The sequence below is a fragment of the Mobula birostris genome, chromosome 1, assembly GCF_030028105.1.
Source record: "Mobula birostris isolate sMobBir1 chromosome 1, sMobBir1.hap1, whole genome shotgun sequence".
Lineage (NCBI taxonomy): Eukaryota > Metazoa > Chordata > Chondrichthyes > Myliobatiformes > Myliobatidae > Mobula > Mobula birostris.
In genome coordinates, this window is record NC_092370.1 from 120929932 (window position 1) to 120955477 (window position 25546).

A 25546-nucleotide genomic window follows, 5' to 3' on the forward strand; every position below is an offset into this window, starting at 1 on the left:
ACAGAAGAGAGCCTTTCCGGTTTTAAAATCTTGCTCCAAAACACCCCTATTTGTTTCTCTTTTCCTTAAAAACGTATTTCCACATATTGTTTCAACTTCCTAGAATGTTTATTTATTTAAGGTCGAGATTTTCCCGCAGAATTCACCGGTAGGCAATCTCTCTAATTTTGACGTGGTCAAGAAGGACAAGATAGCTTCTGGCTGACGCCTAACTATGGTTTTCAGAATGTGTACAACCTGGTTTTGTAGTCGCCGCGATCGTCCCACAAGTCACGCGAACAATATTACCTGCGCGCGTAATCTGCAATAGCACTGACTAAAATGATCTACTCCGCCGCTAGTCAGGGCATCCCGCTGTTTGAGTTACATCCTCCTATCGGGCTGCAGCAGGTACAAACACTCCAGATGTTCTGACACAGAATCTCGATTTAAGACTGCGACTCCAAAAAAAAGCGCAACGAGTTTGCAAAAGCCGAGACCGCGTATTGCGAGGTTAATCCTGAGAAAGTCTCAAATTTAAAATTATAAGTGTCGTGCCTGAATGCAGAATCCTGGAAGCCATATTTTAAAGAAATAAAAAAATATACAATTTATATCGAATGATGATTAGGAATCACCCCACCAATGAAGCCTTCAAATGATTTCCTTAAAACATACGTTTGTAATGTCTTATTCTGCCACAGTCCTAACCAAATTGAATTTACGACCGAACTAAACATGGAGAAAATGGTTCAGGAAGTTTACCCAAACCCGCAAGGTGCTGTGTATAAATGAGGGTGCAGTTCAGATGAAATTTTGGTGAATTTAAAAAAAAATCGAAATCGTATTTTGGATTATTGTCAATATGCCTTTTTCTTTTAAACATACATTACCACGCGTTGTAAAATATTTAACGACTACCCTACCCTCATTAACTGTTCATGATAACGAGAAAGGAATATTAAATCTCCCAGGCTCCCTCATAGGTAAACCAACAAAAAAGAGAACATATATTCATTCATGTGGCATCCGGAATCTGATTTTTCCCCTTTTTAAGAATAAGTAAGGTGAATAGAACGTCGAGGGCGTCTTTAGGAGTTTGAACGGCAGGTACTTCTTTATCGCATAAGGATTCTCTAAAAACAGATTGTGGAATATCCACAATCTATCAAGGCAGGGATTTACCAGAACAATTTACCAGGGCAGGAACGCCTCTATAGCCAAACTATCTGGTGCATATCGAACGCTGGTGAAGCAGAAATTACATAATTCAATTCTATTTTATTCAGAAAAGGATGTAGGTGGGAAAAAAGGCCTTCTTTGTGTGTGCGTCCTTCTGTTCTTCAAGACGACCTGAATTGTATGTCCTTATGTTTCGTTTATCAGCAGTAGCTAACTTGTCTATCAAATAAGTTAAAATCCTGTGTGGTCCAACAGTTCTAATTGCGGTTCGCTCACCTACTGAGGGGCACTCGAGAATCCAGTTTAGAAAACGCGTGTAAAGTGACCCATTCTTCGCTGAGGGCACTATTCGGTATTTGGACATCAGAATTCCACTTCATAACACAGTGCACGCTTTCTAAATTGAACTGCGAATGGAACGCTAAAATACCGGACGGGTCTCCAACTATATCGACACTGACATGCGCCACATTTCCAGGGAACAGGAGGTGCGTTAATAAAGTTGTGACTCCCGATACATTGCACAAAAAAATGGAATATATGGAGAGGGAGAAAGGAGGAGAAGTGGTGGCAGGGGGTGAGGGGATTGGGAGTGCAGTGCCATCTGAACCAGGGGTTATTTTATTCCTGATTCTGCCGAGGTATACCCTAATGTTCAAACGTAAGATGTTGCAATTCTGTAGCGCCACAAGAGTGACGAAAACGGTTAAAATTCCCAAGCTTTGCTTTGTAAAAGAAGTACATTCCATTATGAGTAATGACTAACCCCGCTCTTGATTTGGATATCTTAATATACAATATAATATCCAAATCCAGCAACACTATTTTCCCGTGTGGGATAAGTACAAAAGTGTAAAATTAAAAAAGGCAAAGCTATTGCTTACAGGGACTAACTTACACGTTGTAATAAAACATCCGCAATGTTGGGAGTTATTAAGAGATTTTTTTTCACTGCGTGGAGTTCTGTGGCACTATCTCCCTCTCTCTCTCTCTCTCTCTCTCTTTCGATGTACAGTACTGCCCCCAGTTAGTCCGTCAGTCAGTCAGTGTGAGTGTATCTGTGTCAGTCTACAGCCCACACGTAACCGCGCTTGGAACTGACGCACAGGCACTCAAAAGGCATACAGACAGACTGACAGATAGATGGACGGGTTATGACGGACGGATGAGTGCACAGATGTCAGGGCGGAACCTGGAGTTGTTCTATACGTATCACCTCCACACGCACTTCTAACATTCAAGTGCAAGTGGGTCGGACATTATTTTTCCAATTCCCCCTCTCCCCTTTTTATTTCCTTTTTAAAAAACCAAATTCAAGAGGATTTGTGACTCAGAACCCAGGATCATCAGCAGATCGCTATGTTGTAAAAAAAAAACGTTCGACCGACCGTTTCCAGCGGAAGTTTTACTTTTAAATTTGCGGTCGAGCTAAAATTCTGGAGATGCACTCACCGATTGCGGAGCGGTAATTCTGCGTGTGCGGGGGGTTGGCGCGTTGAACGCGAACCGCTTCTCTGAAGTTCGGGCTCAGCGTATTCCGTTGCCCGTTTTCTCATGGTGCCGCTGACAGACGAAGCGTTGGACTCCGGGAGACGGCGCGAGAGGGACCCGGCGACTCGATAGCGGTGAGCAGTGGTCGCTGGAAGGCAGCCCAACCCCAGACTTGTAACGTGGAGTCGGGCGAAGCAGCCAGCGTAACAACACCCCCTCCTCCCTACCAACCCTAAACAGGTCACCGAGCGACCAACAGGGAGCAAAAACAAGGAATAAAGTTAAGCAAAGTGCCACAACAGTTAATGCACGCACTGGGGATTTCAATTATTATTGCTTGGATTTGACCAGCTGCATTCTTTATATGAGGAGAAGAGGAACTTGTATTCGAAAAAATATTCTCTGTCGTTGGTTTTACGGCACAAACTCGGTACAAAGAGAGGTGGGCGGTAGTGCAAAATACGATTGTATGGAGTAATATTTCTGAGTAAGATCAGTGCAAGGAAGAACGCGGCAGAGAAAGAGAGAGCGGGAGGACCTCCTCTTCCCGTACGAAGCATCCACTTCCTTAAAGGTGTAACGAATCAATCTGGAGCCGAGTTTCAGCCAACCAAAAGTAGAAGAGGGAAAAATGCGAAATCCATGTACTCTTCACAACTATAACCCAAAATAGCGGGCATATGTTTGAAGAAACAGTATTAACTTGAAAGAAGAAGACTTTTGTTCAATTGGAGACTTAATTGATAATTAGTTGGAAAGTTCACATTACAACATCCCGCTTGGCAAATAACCTCTTATAGAGACCGCCGACAGAAATATCCCAAAGCCAGCAGAGCTGCAGTCTTACGTAGTTTTATTTTGTTTCATTCAGCATATAAGTTTGGAATATTGAGGTCCTATAAATGTAGAAACGCCACGGGGGATTTTAAGATTTAAAGGTTGGGGAAAACCTTAACAATCAAATCTTACTGGCTGTCCAAGCGGCTGAATCCTCATCCAGGAATTGCAAACAATTTCACCGGGTAGAGAGAGAGAAAAAAGCAGCTACGGTTTACCAGTGCACCTCGCAGACAAACACCAATTAGATTTGGATCGCAAACAGAAACCTTTTAAAATGTTGTTGCGCTGCGTTAATACTTCCCTGAGCAAAGGAGATCATTGAGAACATTGCAGTGCGCTGGTGTCTGTAGGTGAAGAGGAGATTATCCCTGGGCACTGCTCGATGGCTCTGTGGATCCGTTGAGACTGTCTTGCATGGTGGATTTCCCCACAGCCCAACAGAGAGTTTTTCTCCCCACCGCCTCCGCCCCCTTCACAAAAAAAATAATAATACTGATGGTGCAGAAATAGTTCACAGCTCTCTCACTCAACTGTGTGTGATGTCTTGGCTGCATTGATTGAAGTGCTGTAAGTGGGCGCAGAGAGAGTGAGAGAGGGACCTGAGGTGCGAAGTAACTGTAGTGTGTGTGTCTGTCTCATGCACATGAAGCAGTGGCTGGAATCCTTCTCACTCTCACTCTTATCTCCTGTCACTGAGGAGCTCTTCCGAGCGGCCGAGGCTTTTTTATCGATATCCACGCTACAAAGCCTTAGCAGAGTGAGGACACCACACCAGACCCACGCCTCCTTCCCTCTTTCAAGAGCTGTAACTTTTCCTCTCCCATCCCCTTTTTCTCCCTACCACCACATCTCCCTACTGCACCCTCCCCAACACACACACACACACACACACCCTCACCTACCACCACACCCAAAAAAATTGCTACTTTTTCGCCTCCTGCCTTTTATTGGTCTGCATGAAAACACCGAAAATTAAAGTCAAAACTCTGGAAAGTCCCAACCGGCGTCAGAAGCGGTCAGAGCCATGCCGAGAAGAAAACAGCAGGCGCCGCGACGGTCGGCAGGTAAGATCGCCAGAGAGAGAGAGAGAGAGAGAGAGAGAGAGAGAGAGAGAGGACTTTATTTTGCATTTCATCCAAATCCTGTGCCCAATGCAAGATACGGAGATAGTGATTAATTTTTAGGGCTATTTCCCCTCACTAACACTAACCACCCTCCCACCCCCCTCTCTATATTGCATTTGTGTGTATGTTATGCAGATGGGTACACTATTTCCCCATGTGAGTGGCGTGGTTTGTCAGCTGTCTGTCAGACGCTGTCCTGATCATGCAATCTCCCCCTGTGCTGCGTCGACGATCTGCTGACTGCATCTCCACTACAGCCCCTCACCTGTTTGTGTACCCCCACCCCTCCCCGACCCAGAGACACGCTCCCCCCCCCCTCCAATCAGGAGTGCAGCTCGTTTTTTTTCGTTTTACACAATATAGCATTGAAGCACTGAAAGTCTGGACATTCGCACTAGAACAAAAAAAGACAATATTATGTTTCTTTTTCTTTTTAAAAATAAGGAAGTGAAAATTTCCAAAAAAAACAAACAATGATGTTTTAAAGTAACAAGTCACCCCATCGATAAGAGGTATATGCAGTATGGACCTGTCGGGGAATGCTGTAAGTTTTTTACCCTATTGTTTAAATGTATGTCTTTAAAATGAAAGCAAATGAAGAGGGCAAGTTTTTTTTCAACTGCAAGATTTTTTTTGTGTGGTCAACGGGACCTAGTTTTTTTTCCCACTCTTTCTATCCCTAATAGACGATTCCTATCCTTGATTTGACATGTGATTGATCCTCTGTCATCCAGGCATCCTTTGATCTATTCATTCCTGATAACATCAATAAATCACTCACCATAGCAACCCACATGTTCCTGACGTGGTGCACACTAAGCCACAACACTTATTATTATTTTACCCTCAACCCCACAAGTTTGCCTTCATCCCTTTCCGTCACATTTCCCTATCGACCCTTACAAGTTTTAAGGCTCTCTTCATTCTCTCATTCCGCTCTCCCGCTCCATTCAAGTACAAAATAATTAACTTGATATTCCTTTTTTCTTTAAAAAATGCACCACCGAAACAATTCTCCATTGTGCGTGTTCTAATTGTACCTTTTATTGGGATGAGATTTACAACTGCGGGTGGGTGAGTCTGGATGACATTGTACTTCTCGATTTAATTCGTGGGTTATCGGATATTTGCAACTTTGAACAACAAATATTTTATATAAGCGGTCCTGGACATTTGATTCAAGCGTGATGGTGCATGGTAATTCGTCCTGACAGCTCTTACATAGAAACAAGCCGTCAAGGCGACTTTTTCCAATATTGATTTAATTGTCTGTCTTTTGACAGGCACATACATCATTGGTTTTAATGGCCAATCAAAAGTTGGCAGGCTTTAGTGTTTCAGTTCTTTGCTGTACATGACATTTGGCATGCTTAATCAAAATGCAGGTTTGCAATTGCAAAGGAGTTGATGACTAAGTCATCTGCTGTTTAAACAGATAGGAAATTAGCTGAAAAGATGCAAAAATATCTTTTGTAGTAGCACTTCAAGCACATTTCATATTTGAATCTTGGGTTCATTAGGATATCCCTTGCCTTGTCCAGCTGCACCAACTTGACATTTTTCCCCCCAGACCGGTATCCAGAGAGTCTTAAGGAGATTATTTGGGCCCTAAAGATGTGGGCCAACTGTTCGGATGGAGGGGAATTCAAGATGAGGACTCAGGAAAGGGGAACATTTCCATTGCTTCTGCATGGGTGTAAGGAAAGGAGAAAATGATTCTTCATAAACCAGGAGACCTTGGAATTATCACTTGCAAAAATAAATGGAGAGAATGGGGATGTTTCTCCCGTTTCATTACAAAGCATCTAATTATCTGTAAACTTGATGGATTTGTGACAGGTTCAATGATTAATGCTGATAAATTTAGTAAGGTGTCAGGTTGGCAGTCATTTTGATGTGATCAAGTTGATATTATACAGTCCCTATAGCCCGTAGTGCAGTATTAACTCAATTTACTGGTGCAGGTGACAAATGGACTTTACTACCTGACTAATCATGACAATGCTGCTTTAATCACCTCAGTAATTCTGCTGCTAAAATAACTCTGAGGCCAGACTAAAACATTCCATCTATGTTGCTTCTTTCTGTCTAATCTGAGAGGTTACTGCAGTTTTCCCCCCTTTTAATCTGACATCAAGTTCGTTTTAATAAACATTTTTGGTATTACATAGAGTCCGCAGCTTGTGGTCCCCGATAGTCCATGCTGCTGTTCACATCCCACACAAGCTTCTTCCCTCATCTCCACTCCCTCATCATCATCTCTGCCTATTCTCTTCTCTCCTGTGTTTACTCCGCTTTTTTCAATGCACAGCCTCAACTACTCCATTTGGGAATGAGTTCCACATCCTCACCGGACAGGGATTTATTAAAATCTGTTAGTTTAATTTAAAGTTATTATTAGGATTTTAAACCTGGTGCGATGAACAAATGAAGGAACAGCTACTGTAGATGTTACTACATTGCATTTCGCTGCTCTGTGTAATGCTTGGTGGCTGTATTCATCCAGGTTGTTCTAGGTGTCAATATAGCGTTCACGTGACAGAATGTGCCAGCAGTGTGTACCGGAATGAAGTTAATTTAGTTGGCATGTGTGTGTGTGTGTGTGGGGGGGGGGAACATTTGCTTTAAATTACCAATCCCCTCTTAATGCCTTGTTAGGGTTTGTGCACATGTTGAAGACTAAAAAGGTGATCAAAATGTGGTGCTTAAGGAGAAGACAGCACAGAGAGAAGAAAACTGTTTCCCTTGATATGTGTGTCTAGAACAAGAGAGAAGGGGCTAAACAAAATTGGAGCAAAGCCATTGAAAAGACAGAATTTGTTCATTCAGAAGGTAGTGGTATTCTGGCCGTCCGTTTCCCCACAAACTAAAACATTTTAGTTAGCAGGTAGTTCGAGACAAGTGGACGACATGGCAAAACATATCAGATATGGTGAATGGCGGAAATGTCTTGAGGGGTTGGATGGCTTATTCCTCATTCTCTCTCACTATTCCGCAAGGAGAAATAACTGAAACTGTGGAATGAGTGGATTTACTCCTGGGTGCTGGGCTGCAGCAGCCACTGTAAAAGAAGCCTTTGCATTTTACTTGAAAATCCCAGCAAGGCGTCAACATTTGGTATCTCAGCTGGTAGGCAGTCACTGTGTGAAATGACCTGAGAGGCCAGGAATTAATCCACCTTTTCATATCCGTAAACGATTTGGAATATTAAGTCCTGTTCAGGTGTGAATACTAAACCCAATTGAACAAGGTGTAGAAAGGAAGAGATTTACTGCACACGGGGAGGTAATTTGGCACTTTGCTTCCCCGCTGCCTATAAAAAAAGAGCAATTGAGACTAAGTACAATTGCTGACTCCATAACCCGCCTGAGCAGGGTACAGTGCATCATGCGGGCACTTATCTCTCTTCCAGTCTTCCAGCCAACAGATTCCATATTTTCATGACTGTGTGAATAAGATTTTCTTTCCACGGAATGTTCAATCTACCAACATACATTTTTGCTCTAACACTGTATATGTCTGCTGGTGGTATAAGGGGAAGCAGTTTTATGTGTGTGTGTGATCTCTGTGTATGCTTATGTTAGTAGTACACTCAATGTAAGGAAATGCCCAGAGTTTTGAACTTCAGCTGTATTCTACAATGTCCTTGAACTCCCACTAAACCATCTTCACCTTAAATACAATTTAGCTTCAGTTATACGTACTAAGATGGTGCTTGAGGTCATAGGTTAAGGGTGAAAGGTAAAATATTTAAAGGGGACTTAATGGGAATTTCTTCACCGAGATGGTGGTGCAAGTGTGGAATGAGCAGCCAGCGGAAGTGGTGGATGTGGGTTCAATTGCAGCATTTAAGCAAAGTTTGGATAAGTACGTAGATGAAAAGGATATGGAGGGATACGGTCCAACTGTGGGTTGGTGGGACTCGGCAGAGTAACAGTTTGGGATGCATTAGATGGGCTAAAGGGCCATTATCTGTGCTGTGGTGCTCAATGGCTCTATGAGAACAAACGTTACAGTTTTATTCCTTAGTGCACTCGAGTGTAAAATGGACGACTGTATTCAATACCTCATGGCTCTAATATTTTTCCCTCACCTGAGTTCTGCTGAAACAGGTTAATTCATCACTATCACCTTGCTGTTAGAGGGAGCTTGCTGTGTGCAAATTGACTGCTGTGTTTCCCATACTTCAAAGAAGTATTTAATTATCTGTGAAACGTTTTCAGATGATCTATTATGCAAACCACCATTGTGATGCAAGCTTTTCTTCTTTTTCTCTCTGCACTTAATATATTTATATACTACAGTACTTTAAAATCAGTTCTGTTCTGTTCTATAATGGCCTGCAGACATTGCCAGCAAAGCTTTTATATATTGTCCATCCGTAACTGTCCTGAAACTCAGTGCACATTTCAGAGGACAGTTAAGAGTCACATCACCATGAGCATGTCACATACAGGATAGACTAATAAACTCAGCAGATTTCCTTCCTTGGAGAACATTAGTGAACTAGATGGATTTTCACAGTTACGCAATTGTTTTAATATCATTGCAACCCAAGAAGATGGTGGTGCAAGATCCTGACCCGGATCTGGGCTGTACCCTCCAAATATCCGGACCTGCCTCTCGGTTTTTTTGCACTACCTTACTTTCCCTTTTCTATTTTCTATTTATGATATATAATTTAAATTTTTAATATTTACTATCGATTTGTACTCCAGGGAGCGTGAAGCGCAGAATCAAATATTGCTGTGATGATTGTACACTCTAGTATCAATTGTTTGGCGACAATAAAGTAATAAAGTAAAGATGAATTTTTTTAAATTCCAGATTGACTTAATTAGTGGGTTATAAATTCCCCAGCTACTGTGGTGGGATTTGAATTTGCATCTCTGGACCACTGGATACAAGTCCAGTAATTTAACCACAATGTCACGATACAAATTGTGTGCACTCTGTTTCAGTTTAATCTGTGGATCTATCAATTAGCTTTTTTTCTCGGGGTGTGCTTTACTGTTCTTTCTGAAGCTATGAGGATGTAATATGTCTGTCTGTTTCCTGTGCTGTTGAGACCTCATCTCAGTGTGAATGGTTGAAGCTTGAACAACATTTTGTTTGAAAAGTTGATGTATTGGGCTTGGATAGTTAGCCTCAAGGCTTAAATGCACAACTTGGTTGAGAGTTGAGTGGTTGATTGGGGTTCCCAAGAGCATCTGAAATTGCCCAGATGCTCTGACTGATATTTATCTTTCTATAAGCCTAACTGTGCAAACTGATTGACCTGTCATTGGTTTTTGGAGCTTGCTGTGCACAAACCATTGATCAGTTCTCTATTGTAAAGAATTTCAGAAGCCAAGTTATTGGGGGTATTTAAAGAGGATGTCAGTGGACTTTTGAAGGATTGAGGAACTGGCACAGAAGAGGAGTGGAGGCATACAGCAGATCAGCCGTGGTCACACTGAATGGCAGGGCAGATTTGAGGGGCTGAGTGGTCCAGTCCTGCTCCCATTTTCTTCTGGTCACAGTAACATGGATAGCAACAATACTTGCATGTGCATTGGGGTGAGCATAGAGCCTGAGGAAACTGAAATGTTTCTTGAGGGTAGGAGAGGTTGGCGTTTGGAGTGGGTGCAGATATGTAACTCAGGACAGTGCTGGGATAAACCCTCGAGTTTTGTCTTGAGACTATCAGTAGGAAGAATGCAATTTTACTGCAAACATTCAAGAATCATTGAACACGATGCCTTGTTTTCCTATGTTACAACAGCGACCACTCTTGGAGCTTGGTTAGAAGTGTGTGAGAGGCTCTCAGCTACTGAGAGACTTGAAAGGAAACTTTTCGATAGAAACATACAACTTCATAGAGGCTTCAGTAAAACTCTTTCTGCTTATTCACATTAACTGCAGAGAGTTGTAATGATGGATGTGTAATGTTTTGTAACTTCAAAACATTAGACTAATTCAAAGGAAGACCCAGGAGTCCGAGAATGCGGGTCCAACTTCATGTTTACTTCAGACGAAACAGGCTTGTATCATGCAGTAGCGCGATGACATATGCAATTCACGTATTTATACATATAAATCGTAATGAATTATTTAAACAAACAAAAATGCTTAATCAAACAATATATTTTCAATATTACTCAAATATTACTTAAATATTAACTACACAATACTTCTCCCTGCTTAGCAATGAACTCTAACTCAATAGAATGCATCTCAAATATATAAGTAGTATAGTATAATGACCCGGCTGGTGGCGTAGTGGCATCAGCGTTGGACCTCGGGATGAAAGGTCGCCGGTTCGAATCCAGTCGGCACCCCTGCACGCTTTCCATCCATGCTGTGTTACGAACTGGTGATCCCTTTGGAAACCCACCCGGCAGAAGGCAATGGCAAACCACTGCTGTAACTTGCCTCGTACGCGGTTCCCCTCTACGTCAGAGAGATTAATTAAAGTCTGTCACGAGCCTTGTGGCTCATCAGGCCAGTGCTTATGTCGGTTTCCATGGCGTAAAGCGACTGAGAGTACGAGACTCCTCCCCCCCACCCCCGGATAGGATGCCAGTCTATCGTGAGGTTAACCCCCAGCATTTTTGCTGGTACCCATTCTCAGCTGGGTAGACTGGAGCACTGTGTGGTTAAGTGCCTCGCTCAAGGACACACACACTGCCACGGCCAAGGCTCGAACCCACGACCTTCAGATCGTTAGTCCAACACCCTAACCACTTGGCCACTCACCACACACGTCAGAGAGGCATGGAGGGAAATCGTCCACTAACCGAAGAAACTCCAGATGCGACGTACCTTTCCTATACTATATAATATAACTACCATAAAGGCATCCACAGCATAGTAAAGTTTAAATTGTCCCATTCAGGCCTAAAGATTTAATCACTGTGGGGGGCTTCTTACTCTTGTGTGATAACATCTTTTCTGACAAGGGGGATCACTCTGCCTGGCAGGTGAAACTTGTGGTTTTGAAAACAATCTCAGGTACTGGGGCCTCCTCCATGCTGGTTGTATGAGTTGACTCTGAGACTGCAGGAAGTGGTTCTGACACTGGTAGCCAACTTTCTTCTTATTCTTTTTTGCTTCTAGTTCATGTATCTTAATCTAGGGAAGGGACATTTAGTTCACTGGAGTATTCCCTTATTAATCCTTCTATTGCTCCCCTTATGATCTGGTCTCTCCTTTTGGTTTCCTCATTCACATCATCTGATAAATCCTCTATTTTTGTATCTCTGTTGACTCCTTTCTTTTTGGCCTTTCATTCATCCAGCTGGGCTTTGGTCTTTGCATCTACTTGAAGTTCATGCAATAACCTAAATGCATGCAGAGTAGATTCTGGTTCTTTATACTCACAAAAGCCAAATGATAGCAACTATCCAGAAACTCCTTTGACTCTCTCCCATCTTAAAACCAAGCCACATTTTGCAAGTAACAGCCTGATTAACAGATCAGGAGGTCTCTCAGATATGTTGCTTACAAACACTGTCGTAGTCAGATCACTGCTTTCGTCACTTTCATGGTTCCTCTGAGCAGCATAGTCGTTCCTTGGTCCAATGTACTTTTGAACCAGAGGCACAGAGGATGGCACCAACACTTGCTTGTCCTCTGTGGGGCAACGGTTCATGATGTTTGGCATGGAGACAGTTGTGGCATCACCTTGTACCTTTCTTAGTTCACTTTCAGTTGACTTTATTGTAGGAGATGTGGCATGCAAATGATGGATGGATCTCCAATCAAGTTGTAGTTGGCTCAGCCAATCACGCCCACACAGTGCTGGTCCTCCTGCTTTTACTAATCACAAGCTCAATTTAGCTTGTATGTGGTAAAATCCAAAATTGTATTCTACTTTTAAGAATGTCATTCCCACAGGAGTTATCTTTTCTCCAGTATAAGTTCTTAATTGGATATCTGCAGACTTCGGTTTAGTATCTTTGAAATGCCTCTCAAACTCATTTTGTGATATGACTGCAGCAGCTGAACCAGTGTCTAATTCCATTTTAATTAATTTTTCGTTCACTTCTGGCATAAACCATATTGTTAATTTTCACACTGTATATCCCAAGGTTACTCAGTCCTGTGTCACTTTCATCATTATCAGATTTTTCATCAACAGCATGTAGAATAATGCTCTTTTTGAAATTGCAGCTTGGCTTTTTCTCTTTTCTGTGCTTCACATTTTCTCTTCACTTATTTTTGTCTGCCCAATTAGTCCTTTGTATGTGTCCTACTTTGTTGCATTTTCTGCAATTTTCACCTTTAAACATGCATTTTTTTGGTGCATGTGAGACCTTGCCACAACATTAACACAATCTGTTCAGCCAGGCTGGTTTCTGTTTGGACTTTGCAGTTTTGTTTATGCTCACTTTCATTCCTGATTGCAACTCAATTGCACCTCTATCTACACTTTCCATTGAAAGAGCAATTTCAACTGTTCTTTTAAATGCATGTTGTATTTCAGCTAGGAGCCGTTTTTGAATGCTATCTTGTAAGATTCCACAAATTAAGCGATCTCTTAGTGCGTCATTAAGTCCATTACCAAACTGACAATCTCTTCAGTTCAGCTACATAGGCTGAAGTGGATTCCTCTTCTTTTTGATTATGCTTTTGAAACCTACAGCATTCTGCAATGAACAATGGCTTTGGTTCTAAATATTCCTGCATCACTTTGATAATGTCAGCAAAGTTCATTTCTGTTGGTTTGGTCCGAGCAGTCAAACTTTGAAGCAAACTGTATGCCTTTAAACCCAATGCTCTCAGCAAAATTGGTATATGTTTCTCATTGGTTATTTTATTTGCTTGAAAATTCTGTTGAATTTGCTCGGTATAAAAATCCAGTTATCTAATGTGTAATCAAACATGTCTATCATTCCAATGTAGCCAGCCATTTCTGATTTTTCATGATTATTATTACTCGGTACTTATTCTTTATGAACCTATAAATTCTTCTGTTTTCTGTCTTTATTTTAAAAACTCACTCATCTCTTCCCTTCCAAAGACTGTTTATGCATGTGCTGTGCTGTGTTTTTTTTTACTCGCTGTTTCTTGCTGCATTTTTTTTTAACATGAACATCTCACGGAGCTTCATCAGGTCAATAGCTGTCTCGGGTTTGTTTTAAAAATACCTCATCAGCAATTTTTTTTTTGTAACTTCAAAACATTAAACTAATTGAAACGGAAGACAGAGGAGTCCAAAAATGCAGGTCTAACTTTGTGTTTACTTTAAGTGAGGCACACATGTATCATGTGGTAGCATGATGGCGTATGTAATTCACAAATTTATATCTATATAACTTGTAATGAATTATCTAAGGAAAAAAGAATGCTTAATCAAGCAATATATTTACAAGAGTACTCAAATATTACTTAAATATTAAACACACAACACAATTAATTTAAATGGGAAGGAGAAGCAGAATCAGGTGGGGTTTTTTAAACATGTATAATCAATAGCGTTAGATGCACTCATTTATCACATTTATTGGTTCATAAAGAGAACTCTTGTCTTATACAGTAATTGCACATTATTATGTAACCTGGAAAAATGTTATAGCTTTGTTCAACTTCCATTCAGCTCAGAAAGATATCAGCATTCCAGGAATTATTGGACAGTGAGAGTGAACAGCTATACTGCAGACTGATCTGATGCAGTCACATAACAGAAGTGTGACAATCTGATGAGAATCAAGGAGGTTTCAACCAGAAAGAGTAGGCAGATTAAGAAGGGTTCCTGACTGTTCCCTCCTGAGAGCTGTGATACTGCGGCAGCTTTGCTGTGATAGGATGCAGAGCTTTGTCCTTGATGTTGTAGCTTGTCTTTCACAAATGTCAGGTTGTTAGAATTGGTACATTGTGAAAACAAGAAGTTCCTCGTTTGCATTCGCTGTGATCAGTTTGGATACATTTTTAAAACAGACTGCAGCTAGGTTAGTACTCTGCAGTGTGATTGACATGTTACCCTGAAGCCTTGTCTGTCTTCTACTGTGGACACAAAAGATTCCAATCTCTTGCTCTGAAGAAGATCAGGAGGGGGTGCCCTAGTGGTCCTGGGACCAAAATATATTCCTCCACCAATAATCCCACAGCATGAATGTTCAGTTATTGGAACTGCTCATAATTTTGGTTGCTGAAATTAACTGGGTTAACCCCTTCAACTGGAATATTATTCCTCCTGAAGTTTCCATCTTTGGCTATCCAAGCCATGAATTTATAACTGTGGAACATTCTATATTGATTTTAGGGAGTTCAGAGTGTAATTACTTTTACCAAAAAATCATGGAGCCCTGAAGTTCTGGGCACCTGCTCATTTAAAGGAGGCTAGGCCAGTCTTGGAAAGAATAATGGTCACTTGCTAGCATTGGCCCCTAATGAAGCTGTAAGTGGGACCAGCCAGCATCAACGCCTTGTTAAAGAAAGGCATTTTGAAAGCACTGAGTCTTATTCCAGGCCATAATCATTCACATTTCTGAATGGGATGCCAGCAACTTACTGAACTGGGCATCATATGTGTGCATCCTTTTTATGATGTGGAAAGGAAATGCAAGGAAATGCCTTCCACTGCTGACTTATAGCTGTTATCATAGAGTGGTGGCAGTGGTTAAATTACTGGACTAATAACCTAGAGGCCAGTACGAAAAATCCAGAAATCTGACTTCAAAAAAAAAAAGCGTGGAAGCTAAATTTGGTTAATAATTTGGAGTTAACATGAAGTTAACTGTTTATAGCTATGACAAAAAAAAATCAGATTGGGGAGGAACTTGCCAGCATTACACTGCCTGAAATACTTTCCAAACCCATCTACGTGGCTCACTCTTCAATGCCATTTGAAATGACCCACCAAGTCACTTAATTCAAGGCAATTAGTGATGGGCAGCAAATGCTGGTCTTGTCAGTGGCCCCCATGTTCCAGAAAATTAGTTAATAAAAACACTGAAGGGGAAAAGTTACCCTAAATATTGTTGTCCCAATACTAAAATAGCACAGGGTGCCCTCTTATGGGCCCCTGTTACGGGTGAATCGATGATGTTTTGTGTCTGAGATTTAACCCTCTGTTACAACAATTTCAGTTCATTCTGAATGACGTGTGGTCCATGGGATTTTCACACTTATATGAATCATTATTCCACTGGGAGACACGAAAATACTCCATTCCATTAAATTTCATGTAGAGCAACAACAAAGTCATGCTTCCAAAACGTTTTTGGAATGGCAGTTGTTCTGGACAGATCATTATTATTAACACAAGAAATTCTGCAGATGCTGGAAATCCCAACCAACATGCTCAAAATGCTGGGAGTTCTCAGCAGGTCAGGCAGCATCCATGGAGATGAATAAACAGTTGACGTTTTGAGCCGAGGCACTTCACCAGGAATGAAAAGTAAGGGGGAAGATGCCAGAATAAAAAGGTGGGGAAGGGAAAGGAGAATAGTTAGAAAATCATAGGTGAAGCCAGGCAGGTGGGAAAGGTAAAGGGCTAGAGAGGAAGGAATCTGACAGGGGAGGAGATTGGACCATAGTAGAAAGGGAAGGAGGAGAGAGAAGTGATAGGCAGGTGAGAAGAGGCAAAATGCCAGAGTGGGGGATAGAAGAAGAGGGGAAGGGGAGGGAATTTTTTTTACCTGAAAGGAGAAATCAATATTCATGCCGTCAGGTTGGAGGCTACCCAGACAGAATATAAGGCATTTCTCCTCCACCCTGAGAGTGGCCTTCATTGGTGCAGAAGAGGAGGCCAAGGATTGACACGTCGGAATGAGAATGGGAATTGGAATTAAAATGTTTGGCCACCAGGAAGCTCCACTTGTGTCTGATGGAGCGAAGGTTCTCGACAGAGTGGCCCCCGGTTTATGGGAGGTCTCACCAATGTAGAGGAGCCACATCAGGAGTACTAGATACAGTAGATGACCCCAGCAGATTCACAGGTGAAGTGTTGTCTCACCCGGAAGGAATGTTTGGGGCCCAGAATGGAGATGAGGGAGGAGATGAATGGGCAATTGTAAAACTTTAGCCCTTAGCAGGGATAAGTTCTGGAAGGGAGATTAGTGAAGAGGAACAAATGGACAAAGGAATCCTGGAGGGAGTGGTCCCTACAGAAAACATAGAGTTGGGGGTGGGGGTGGGGAGGTAAAGATGTGTTTAGTGATTGGATCCCTTTGGGAATGGTGGAAGTTGTGGAGAATGATGTGTTGGATGTGGAAGCTCATATGATGGTAGGACCACTATCACTGTTAAGGCAGCTGGAAGATCGAGTGATCATGGATATCTGGGAAATGGAGGAGATGTGGGTGAGGACAGCGTAAATGGTGGAAGAAGTGAACCCTTTGAAGAAGGATGACATGTCTGATAGCATATTTACAGGAGACAGGGTGGGAGGAGATAGTCAAGATAGCCGTAATAATGGTAGGTTTATAAAAGATGTCGGTCAACAGATTGTCTCCCGAGATGGAGACAGAGAGGTTCGGAAAGGAGAAGGAGGTGTCAGAAATTGACCAGTTGAATTTAAGGGCAGAGCAGAAGTTGGAGGCAAAGTTGATGAAATTTGACAAGTTCAGACTGGGTGCATGAAGCAGCACCAATGCAGTTGTCAATGTAGCAGAGGAAGAGTTGGGGAGCGTTACCCAGGAAGGCTTGGAACAGACACTGTTCTACGTAGCTGATGAAAAGCTATGGCCCATGCGGGTGCTCATGGTGACCCCTTGAGTCTGGAAAAAGTGGGAGGAGCTGAAAGAAAAATTGTTGAGGGTTAGGACCAGTTCTGCCAGATGGAAAAGTGTGATGATGGAGGAGGACTGGTTGGTTCTTTTATTGCGAAAGAAGCAGACAGCTTTAAGGCCTTCTCGATGGGGATAGAAGTGTATAGGGACCGGACATCCATGTTGAAAATGAGATGGTCAGGGCCAGGGAATTGAAAGTTAGTGAGGAGATCAAGAGCATGAGAAGTGTCATGGACGTAGGTGAGGAGGGACTGAACCAAGGGGGATAGAATGGAGTCAAGGTATGAGGACATGTGTTCAGGGGTCAGGAGCAGGCAAAGACAATGGGCCCACCCGGATAGTCAGGTTTGTTGGGGCAGAAGTGAGAAGTGTGAGGTCGGGGAACTGTGAGTTTGGTGGCAGTGGATGGGAGTTCTTCAGAATTGCTGAGGTCAGTGCTGGTGTTGGAGACAGTTTTCTGATGGTCTGGAGTGGGTCCTCTTCAAGGGGTAAGTAAGAGGATGTGCCTGAGAGTTGCCTCCTGGCCTCAATAAGGTAGGGGTCATTATTATTTTATAGATCTTAGATTTGTATCCTAATCAAGCCATTTAAAAAATCCCCCTAAATAATTCTGCCATATAACCAAACCCCAACCCCACAGCTTTTAAATCTGCACTTCTGAATTTACAATGTAATAGATATGGCATTAGTCATGGAAAAATATGAAGGAGGCCTTTTGGCTCATTGTACCCATACTAGTCCAAAGAGAAGTCCTCATTCTAATTGTACTCCCCATAGCCCCAAAGGGATGCATGGTAACTGTAACGAGGATTGCTGCTTCCAATAACCTTTTAGGCACTGAGCGCCCCTGTCACTGTCTGCACTCAAGATCGGGAAAGATTTCCCTAGAAATCTAGATGTTGAGAACCCTTTGATAAAACTTTCTAATGTCTTATTAATTGCCTTCCAACAATTCCCCCCCCCCCCCACCCCCGCTACACCCTCTTCCACGGCATCAGCTTTGTGCTATGACCAGTCCTGGGAGCAAAGAATACAGTACAAAGAGCTGATGGAGGGAGATGGTTTAGTTACGACAAGGAGAAATTAAAACCTGGGAATGTTGCAAAAGTAGAAGCAATTTACACACATTTGGAAAGGATAGAGGGGATCAAATGGTGCGCTGAAAGAAAATTAAGGCTGACAAATCAACGGGCCTGGGATGAATTTCCCTGCAACATCTGTGACTGCTGCCATTATCTTGACAGGTGTCAATTAAGAATTACTGCCTGCTGGAGTCATTTTTCCAGCCCAGCTGTCTGTGTGTGAAAGAAATAACACTTTACCCTTGTCACTTTGTTAGTCCTCTGCTATTGCCACAAAATGAGCGTCAGCACGCTAATCGATAACTAGTGTATTAGCAATTATTTTGCACATTGATTTATGAATGAGAACAGCTCCTCCTGTATAGTTATTAGCTGCTGATTAAATGTGCCCACTGCCCAGCTCAGGGCGGATATATATTCCTGCAGAGGCCAGGTCTAGAACAATCTGTACAAGACAGCAGCTCAAAAACTCCTCTATCATCTGAGGTTGTTAACAAGGCAAGTTTTTGCCTTCACAAGGAGATGACCAGTGTGCCTGTAATATGCATTTGTTTGAGCGTGTGCCTCTGTGTGCTTTATGTATGCTTGAGTATCTTTGTGTCTGAGTGTGTGTGTGTTTGTGTGTATACGCATGTGTATGTGTGCAAATACATCTGTATTAATGGATATATACATGAACTGTATGCATCTGTAGGTGATGAGCATTGTATCTAAGGGTATATATGCAATTCTGTGTGTGTGTGTGTGTGTGTGTGTGTGTGTGTGTGTGTGTGTGCGCGCGTGTGTATGCATGCAAGTGCATCATACCTTTGAATCTGATGCAAGTGTCCTCATAGTTCTATATGTTTCTAAGTATGTGTGTTTCTGTATTGATGTGCGCATATTTTGCACATTTTTAGAACTATGGTTCATGTTCCTATGTGGGTGTTCATTTGTATGCACATCGGTGTTTCTAGCTGTACTTACAGCTATGTGTTTGTGTTTGTGCATTTGTGTTTGTCATGTGTTTTTGTGTGTGTGTGTGTGTGATTGTATGTGTGCATGTTGTTTCTGTGTATGTGTGTGCCTAGCTTTTGTATGTGCCCAGCCGATGAAAGTGGCACTGACCTACACTGAATACCATTTTACCAGTGGAGAAGGGAGTTGGACCTTGTGCTGCTGTCCAGTCCTCACCTCCAGCTGTGGGAATAGATTCTGAATTCCCTCTGCTGCCCAACTCGAGCGAGGAGGTGACTGCCATGCACACACACATACTCACACACACTAATAATCGCCAGCATCTCACCAGGAAATGGCCCATTTATCAAAAGGCTATTTAGTATTTTTTTCAGAAAGGGCCGGTGCTGCTTGCTGGCTTTAATGCTGAAAAGTTTCATTCACGTCACTGATTTACAACATCCTGCTGTCCTTTGTTTTGCTGGGTACTGGTAGGCATAGCATCACACTTCAGCAAAATGACAGCAGTAAATGGTGTCTGATGCTCACAGGATGTGCTCTATATAAAATATCTTCTGCAAAGCACCATTCCTAATAATTCCTATTGATCTCAGCCTTTTAAAACTTATATTTATGCAGCTCCAATTAAGTAAACTACTTTTATATATTCATCTGCTTATGTTTTCTCCTTACGTTTTCAAAGAATAATCCTCGGTAGACCTTCAGAAGCATTATTCTTAGGCCTGTGATTTATGCTATTGAAGTAACAAACTTAATCTTTGATTTAATGCATGATGCAACATATTAGGTAAATTCTCCAGTGGGGGACTGAACCTTGGTCAAAATTATTTCATGATATCCCTTAATGGAATCTTAGTTGGAGTTGGGGAGTTGAGGATTCAAGTCCCACTCTGGACACATGAGTGCATAGTCCAAGCTGACAAAGTCTCAGCCAATTCCACCATGGGCCTCCCCACTATCTAAGACATCTTCAATAGGCACCATTATTAAAGACCCTCATTGCTGCCATCAGGGAGGAGGTACAAGGGGCTGAAGAGACACACTCAACATGTTTAGAACAGCCTCTTCCTCTCTGCCATCAGATTTCTGAATGGACTATGAAGCCATAAGAACTAGCTTATTTTTTGCACTACATATTTATTTTTTATATTTCTTATAGTAACTTATAGTCATTTTTTTATGTCTTGGATTGTGTTGCTGCTGCATGGCGTATATCAGTGATAATAAACACGATTCTGATATTGATGGGTCAATCCATTGCTGGATATGCCGTTGTGTATTGAGATGTTCAATTAAGGCACTCCCTTCTTCCTCCACCCAACCTCTTGGGTATGGATTGTAAAACCTCTGAAGTGTCGGGTTGGTATTTCAAAAGGGAGCACAAACATACTTTGCCCCAAACCAACATACGCTCACACGAGCACACATGCAGTTGGACATCAGCACATGATTAATACTTGCTGTTAAGGTATTAATCCAGTTAAAAGGAGATTTTTTTTCCTGTTCGCTGAAGTTTTAACGAAGTCAAAAGAAAGAATTAATGTTGTGCTATTCAAAGTAATTTTAGGTCATAGTTACAGAGAAATTCTGTGCAGAATCTTAAATGAGGGTGGAGAAGTGGGGAAGGTTTTGGGAGTCGTTTTCAGAGGCTGAAGCTTTGGTCGCAGAAGGCAGAACTGCCTTTGATGGGACGATTCTCCTCAGAAACATTCAGGTTATTAGAGAGGGTGATCTGGGCCAATGCTGAGGGAAGGTGGAGAAAAGGGAGAAAGACAATGGAGAGATGTTTTAAAAAAAAGAAAAATAATTAAAATGAAACCAAGCAGAGTAACAGCACTAGGTCGAATAGTCATTTGGATATTTTGTTAGTCATTGGGTATTACCCATTTGTTCCTTTTGATCAACCCAGAATGTAAGTGTGGCAGGTCGGCACCATGGATCTAGAAACAGCAAAGCAGTAAATAGCACATACATGGTGCAATATTTAGCTTTCCATCATCACTCCAGCTGAAAACAGAACTACTTGTATGTTACAGATGAGTGGAACTTCCCTGTTGGGCACCTACGGAAAACCCCCTTGAGCTTGATGAGGTCAACGCTGAGGGGCTGTTTCCTCTGATATGGAATTTAAGAAATGGGGAGGACTGTAATGGATGAAGCAATCACTGACTTGTGAAGGAGAGGGTTGTGAGTACCCCAGACGGCTGTTGGTTTTTGACTATTGAGTATACTGAAAAATCGAGAGGTTGTGGGGCCTGGATGAACTGAAGGCAGTGGATGTTGAATGGCACCTTGTTGAATGGAGGTGCAAGCTAAATGGCTTTCTTGCTCCTACACCTTGTTCTTGTTGGCAGAAAGTCTGCTTTCTTTTACAATATGTGGCATCATCACCAAGAAAACGTTTCTAAATGAATTGATAGTTTCACTGGAAGTGGAAATCTACACCCGGTGAGGTGTCAGATTTATTTGTGAGGACTCAAAAGCTGATGTGTATGGGATCCTACTAGTCTTAGGGAGATGGCTGGATGTGGTTAAGATTTAATAACAATAGAACAGGACCTATCCCATGCCTATAATTGATGATTTACACTATTTTAAGTGAAATAGCCCTGAGCATTCATGTTTTAAAAAACTTGTTAGCTTATATGATTCATTTGCAGAAATCATCCAAGAATTTTTTGTTCCCCCAAGTGATGCATTGATAATTCTGAAAGACTCTAAAGATCCTTCCTTCACTGATTAACCGGCTAGAAGCAGGAAAACCACAGGTAAGAGGAAAGCAAATTATCTCATTTCTACCACATAACTTCCCTGTTAAATTACAAAGCACAGCACGTACCAGAGTTTGGCACACACCAAGCATTACTTGGCATACGTCAAGTGTGCACATATACCATGATGAACAATTTACTTCAGAATTTTTAATACTCTAATACCCTGGGGTGTAAGTAGCAACAGTATTTTCACATCTGCACCTTGTGAAAAATAAGTATTACCAGAATGAGCTGCTAATGCACATTTATTTTCTCATTTCACTTTCATTGAACAAATATAAGCAGGGTTTCTCACAAAAGAAGCAATCTTTTTTCTCAGCGGAATTCCTCCTTTTAACTGGAGCTTTCACCAGCAAGTATTAATCATGTGCCGATGTCCAACTGCATGTGTGCTCACGTGAGGGTATGTTGGTTTGGGGCGAAGTATGTTTGTGCTTCAAACATACCAGATGCAGCAAGGTAACCCTAGTCTCTATCTTGTTGATATTTGGCTTGGTCTGTGGTGAGCCTGGATACATTGAAGAGCAGCATGAGAGAGAAAGGCATTGAAGCTTGTGCTGATGGGGTGGGATGGGGTGGGATGAGGAGGGGTGGGGAAGGGCTTTTCTGGAACACCAACACTGACAGTAACGAGTTGGACGAAGCAATTAAATGCGAAGTACATTGATCAATGAAGAGGATAAATAGCTCATTTGGAACACATTCTACAAGCAAACGAGCGATATTTCAGAAGGTCTTTAATATTCAAGGTTATTCAGACTCAGTGTTGGTTAATTCCTCTCTCTACTTCATGACCTGTGGGCTTGTGTTGCAATACAATTCTCTCAGAGGCTGAGAGTCCTCAGACAAGATGTAATGCCTAGTTTGTTACCAAGGGGAACAAGGTGATTATTTCTTCAGTGCCCTATTTGGTGAAGGGACTTCACAGGTCCTTGAATTCTTACACATCAGGAAAATCTGGATTACTTCCTATTAATTTGAGGTCTTGGATGGGTCCACACTGCCTCTGAGTGGGTGGTGGGAGACTATCCAGTTTCACAAGGTTACTGTCCGAGAGCACTCTTCAGTGAGCGCCCAGTTGGAAAGAGTGTCTGTGTGGATGGAGATTAATAAATAGGGCCAGATCACTCATAGAAACATCATTTGATCAATAACTTGTTTGCAGTTACACGCTGAGGCTGACTGCTCAAACAGGGACAATCTGCTCCTGAGGAAACCACACCTCAGCATAAAGTGGAGACATAAGAGACTACGGATGCTGGAATCTGGAGCAATATAACAAACATCTGGACAAACTCAGTGGGTTGAGCAGCATCTGTGGGGGAAAATGAATTGCGGATGCTTCATGTCAAGAACCCAGTGTAGGACCTCAGCCTCAAACGTCGATAATTTCTCTCCACTGAGGCTGCTCACCCCACTGAGTTCCTCCAGCTGTTTGATACCCTACGCTGCAACATAGGCCCAGCTGCCCAGGAGCATCTAAATTAAATCTGAGAAACACATGAAGCTTTCTGCAAAATGTATGCAGCTCTATAAAACTCTGGTTAAGCCACACTTGGAGTACTGTGTCCAGTTCTGGTCGCCTCACTATAGGAAGGATGTGGAAGCATTGGAAAGGTTACAGAGGAGATTTACCAGGATGCTGCCTGGTTTAGAGAGTATGCATTATGATCAGAGATTAAGGGAGCTAGGGCTTTACTCTTTGGAGAGAAGGAGGATGAGAGGAGACATGATAGAGGTGTACAAGATAATAAGAGGAATAGATAGAGTGGATAGCCATCGCCTCTTCCCCAGGGCACCACTGCTCAATACAAGAGGACATGGCTTTAAGGTAATGGGTGGGAAGTTCAAGGGGGATATTAGAGGAAGGTTTTTCACTTAGAGAGTGGTTGGTGTGTGGAATGCACTACCTGAGTCAGTGGTGGAGGCAGACACACTCGTGAAGTTTAAGAGACTACTAGACAGGTATATGGAGGAATTTAAGGTGGAGGGTTATATGGGAGGGAGGGTTTGAGGGTCGGCACAACATTGTGGGCCGAAGGGCCTGTACTGTGCTGTACTATTCTACGTTCTATGTTCTATGTGACCACAACACAGCAATCTGATCCAATTCAGCCCTTTATGGTTGTCACAGTATGATATCACTTGTATCACACATTTGCTGGATTTTTTGTATTATACTAAACACAAAAATGCTGGAACCAGGCAGCAACTGTGAAGTTACATACTGGTAACATTGCAAGTTGACCTCTCAGCCCATTGCTCCACGCTGGTGCACGCACTCTGTTCAAGCCACTTTCACGCCTCTCACCATATCCTTCTACGTCTTCGCTCATGTGCTTGTTCTGCTTTCCTTTAACAAATTCCTGCTTTCACCTGGAGAACATGCTGCAGTAGTGAGCTCTGCATTCTTCCTGTACCCTGGTTGAAGTTGTATCTCTTAAATTCCCTGTTGGATTCATTAGTGATTCTCTTTATACTTATCATTCCAGAATCTAATCCCCCATATGTGGAAATATCTTGTTTGCATCTGCTTCGTTGAACCCTTCAGTAGTCTTGAGAAGCTCTCTCTGTTTGCTTCTCAGTATATCTAGGTTTCCCTGATAGGTTAAATCTCTCGTTTCTGAGGTCACCTTTATAAATCTTTTTTTTACACCTTTGGTGCCTCCGTGCCTTTTGTTTAGCACGTAGGCCAGAAATGTGCAAAGTACGGATGGAAGTAATTTGCTGTGCTTGCATGTCCAAACACATCAATCTGAGAGGGTAAAAGTATTGCTTGAAAATAGTCCAAGAATTAAGAAGGTTATGATCAAACGTTTTGACTGAAAAAAGGAGAAGTTTGCTGAATTTTTCTTTAGTCATTCCTGAAATGTGTGCGTTGCCGGTCAGGCCAGAGTTCATTGAACACTTTTAACTGCCGTTGAGACACTGATGCTGAACCTCTGCCTTGAAACAAAGCAGGCCTTCTGCTGGAGGTGCTGCCGCAATATATCTGGGCAAGGCGTCCCACCGTGTAGACCCAGTGACAGACTTCCAAGTCAAACTAGTGCATGATGTTGAGGGGAATCCACACTTTACAATGTTGGCATAGATGTTGTCCTTCAAGATGGTAGAGTTTCAGAAGGTGCTGTTGATGAAGTCCTTGAGAGTAACTGCAGTGCATTTTATAGATGGTGCACACTGCAGTTACAGGGCGTCAGCACTGATGAAAATGCATACTTAGGGTGGTGGTTGGGTAGACAAGCAAACAGGCTGCTTCATTTGGACGGCGTCTAGCTTCTTGATTGCCGTTGGAGGCACAAGCGTTTAAACAAATAGAGAATATTGCATTATACTCTAAGTTGCAGTTTGTGTTTGGTGAAAGGACCTTAAGATGAACAATCACAGCAGAATTCCCAGCA

The 25546-nt window shown here is 42.2% G+C and overlaps 1 protein-coding gene and 1 long non-coding RNA gene across 3 annotated transcripts in view; one reads left to right on the forward strand and one right to left on the reverse strand.

The window, feature by feature from the left end:
* LOC140199423 (uncharacterized) overlaps positions 1-3187 on the reverse strand; it is a 73954-nt gene extending 70767 nt beyond the window's left edge. Inside the window, exon 1 of the long non-coding RNA XR_011886415.1 lies at positions 2614-3187. This is a non-coding gene — a long non-coding RNA (uncharacterized lncRNA). The remainder of the gene's footprint in view (positions 1-2613) is intronic.
* tshz1 (teashirt zinc finger homeobox 1) overlaps positions 2219-25546 on the forward strand; it is a 251981-nt gene continuing 228653 nt past the window's right edge. For both annotated transcript variants that reach the window (XM_072261471.1, XM_072261480.1), the window contains exon 1: positions 2219-4556. In XM_072261471.1, the coding sequence (XP_072117572.1) occupies positions 4517-4556 (40 nt within the window). In that variant the 5' untranslated portion in view covers positions 2219-4516. The remainder of the gene's footprint in view (positions 4557-25546) is intronic.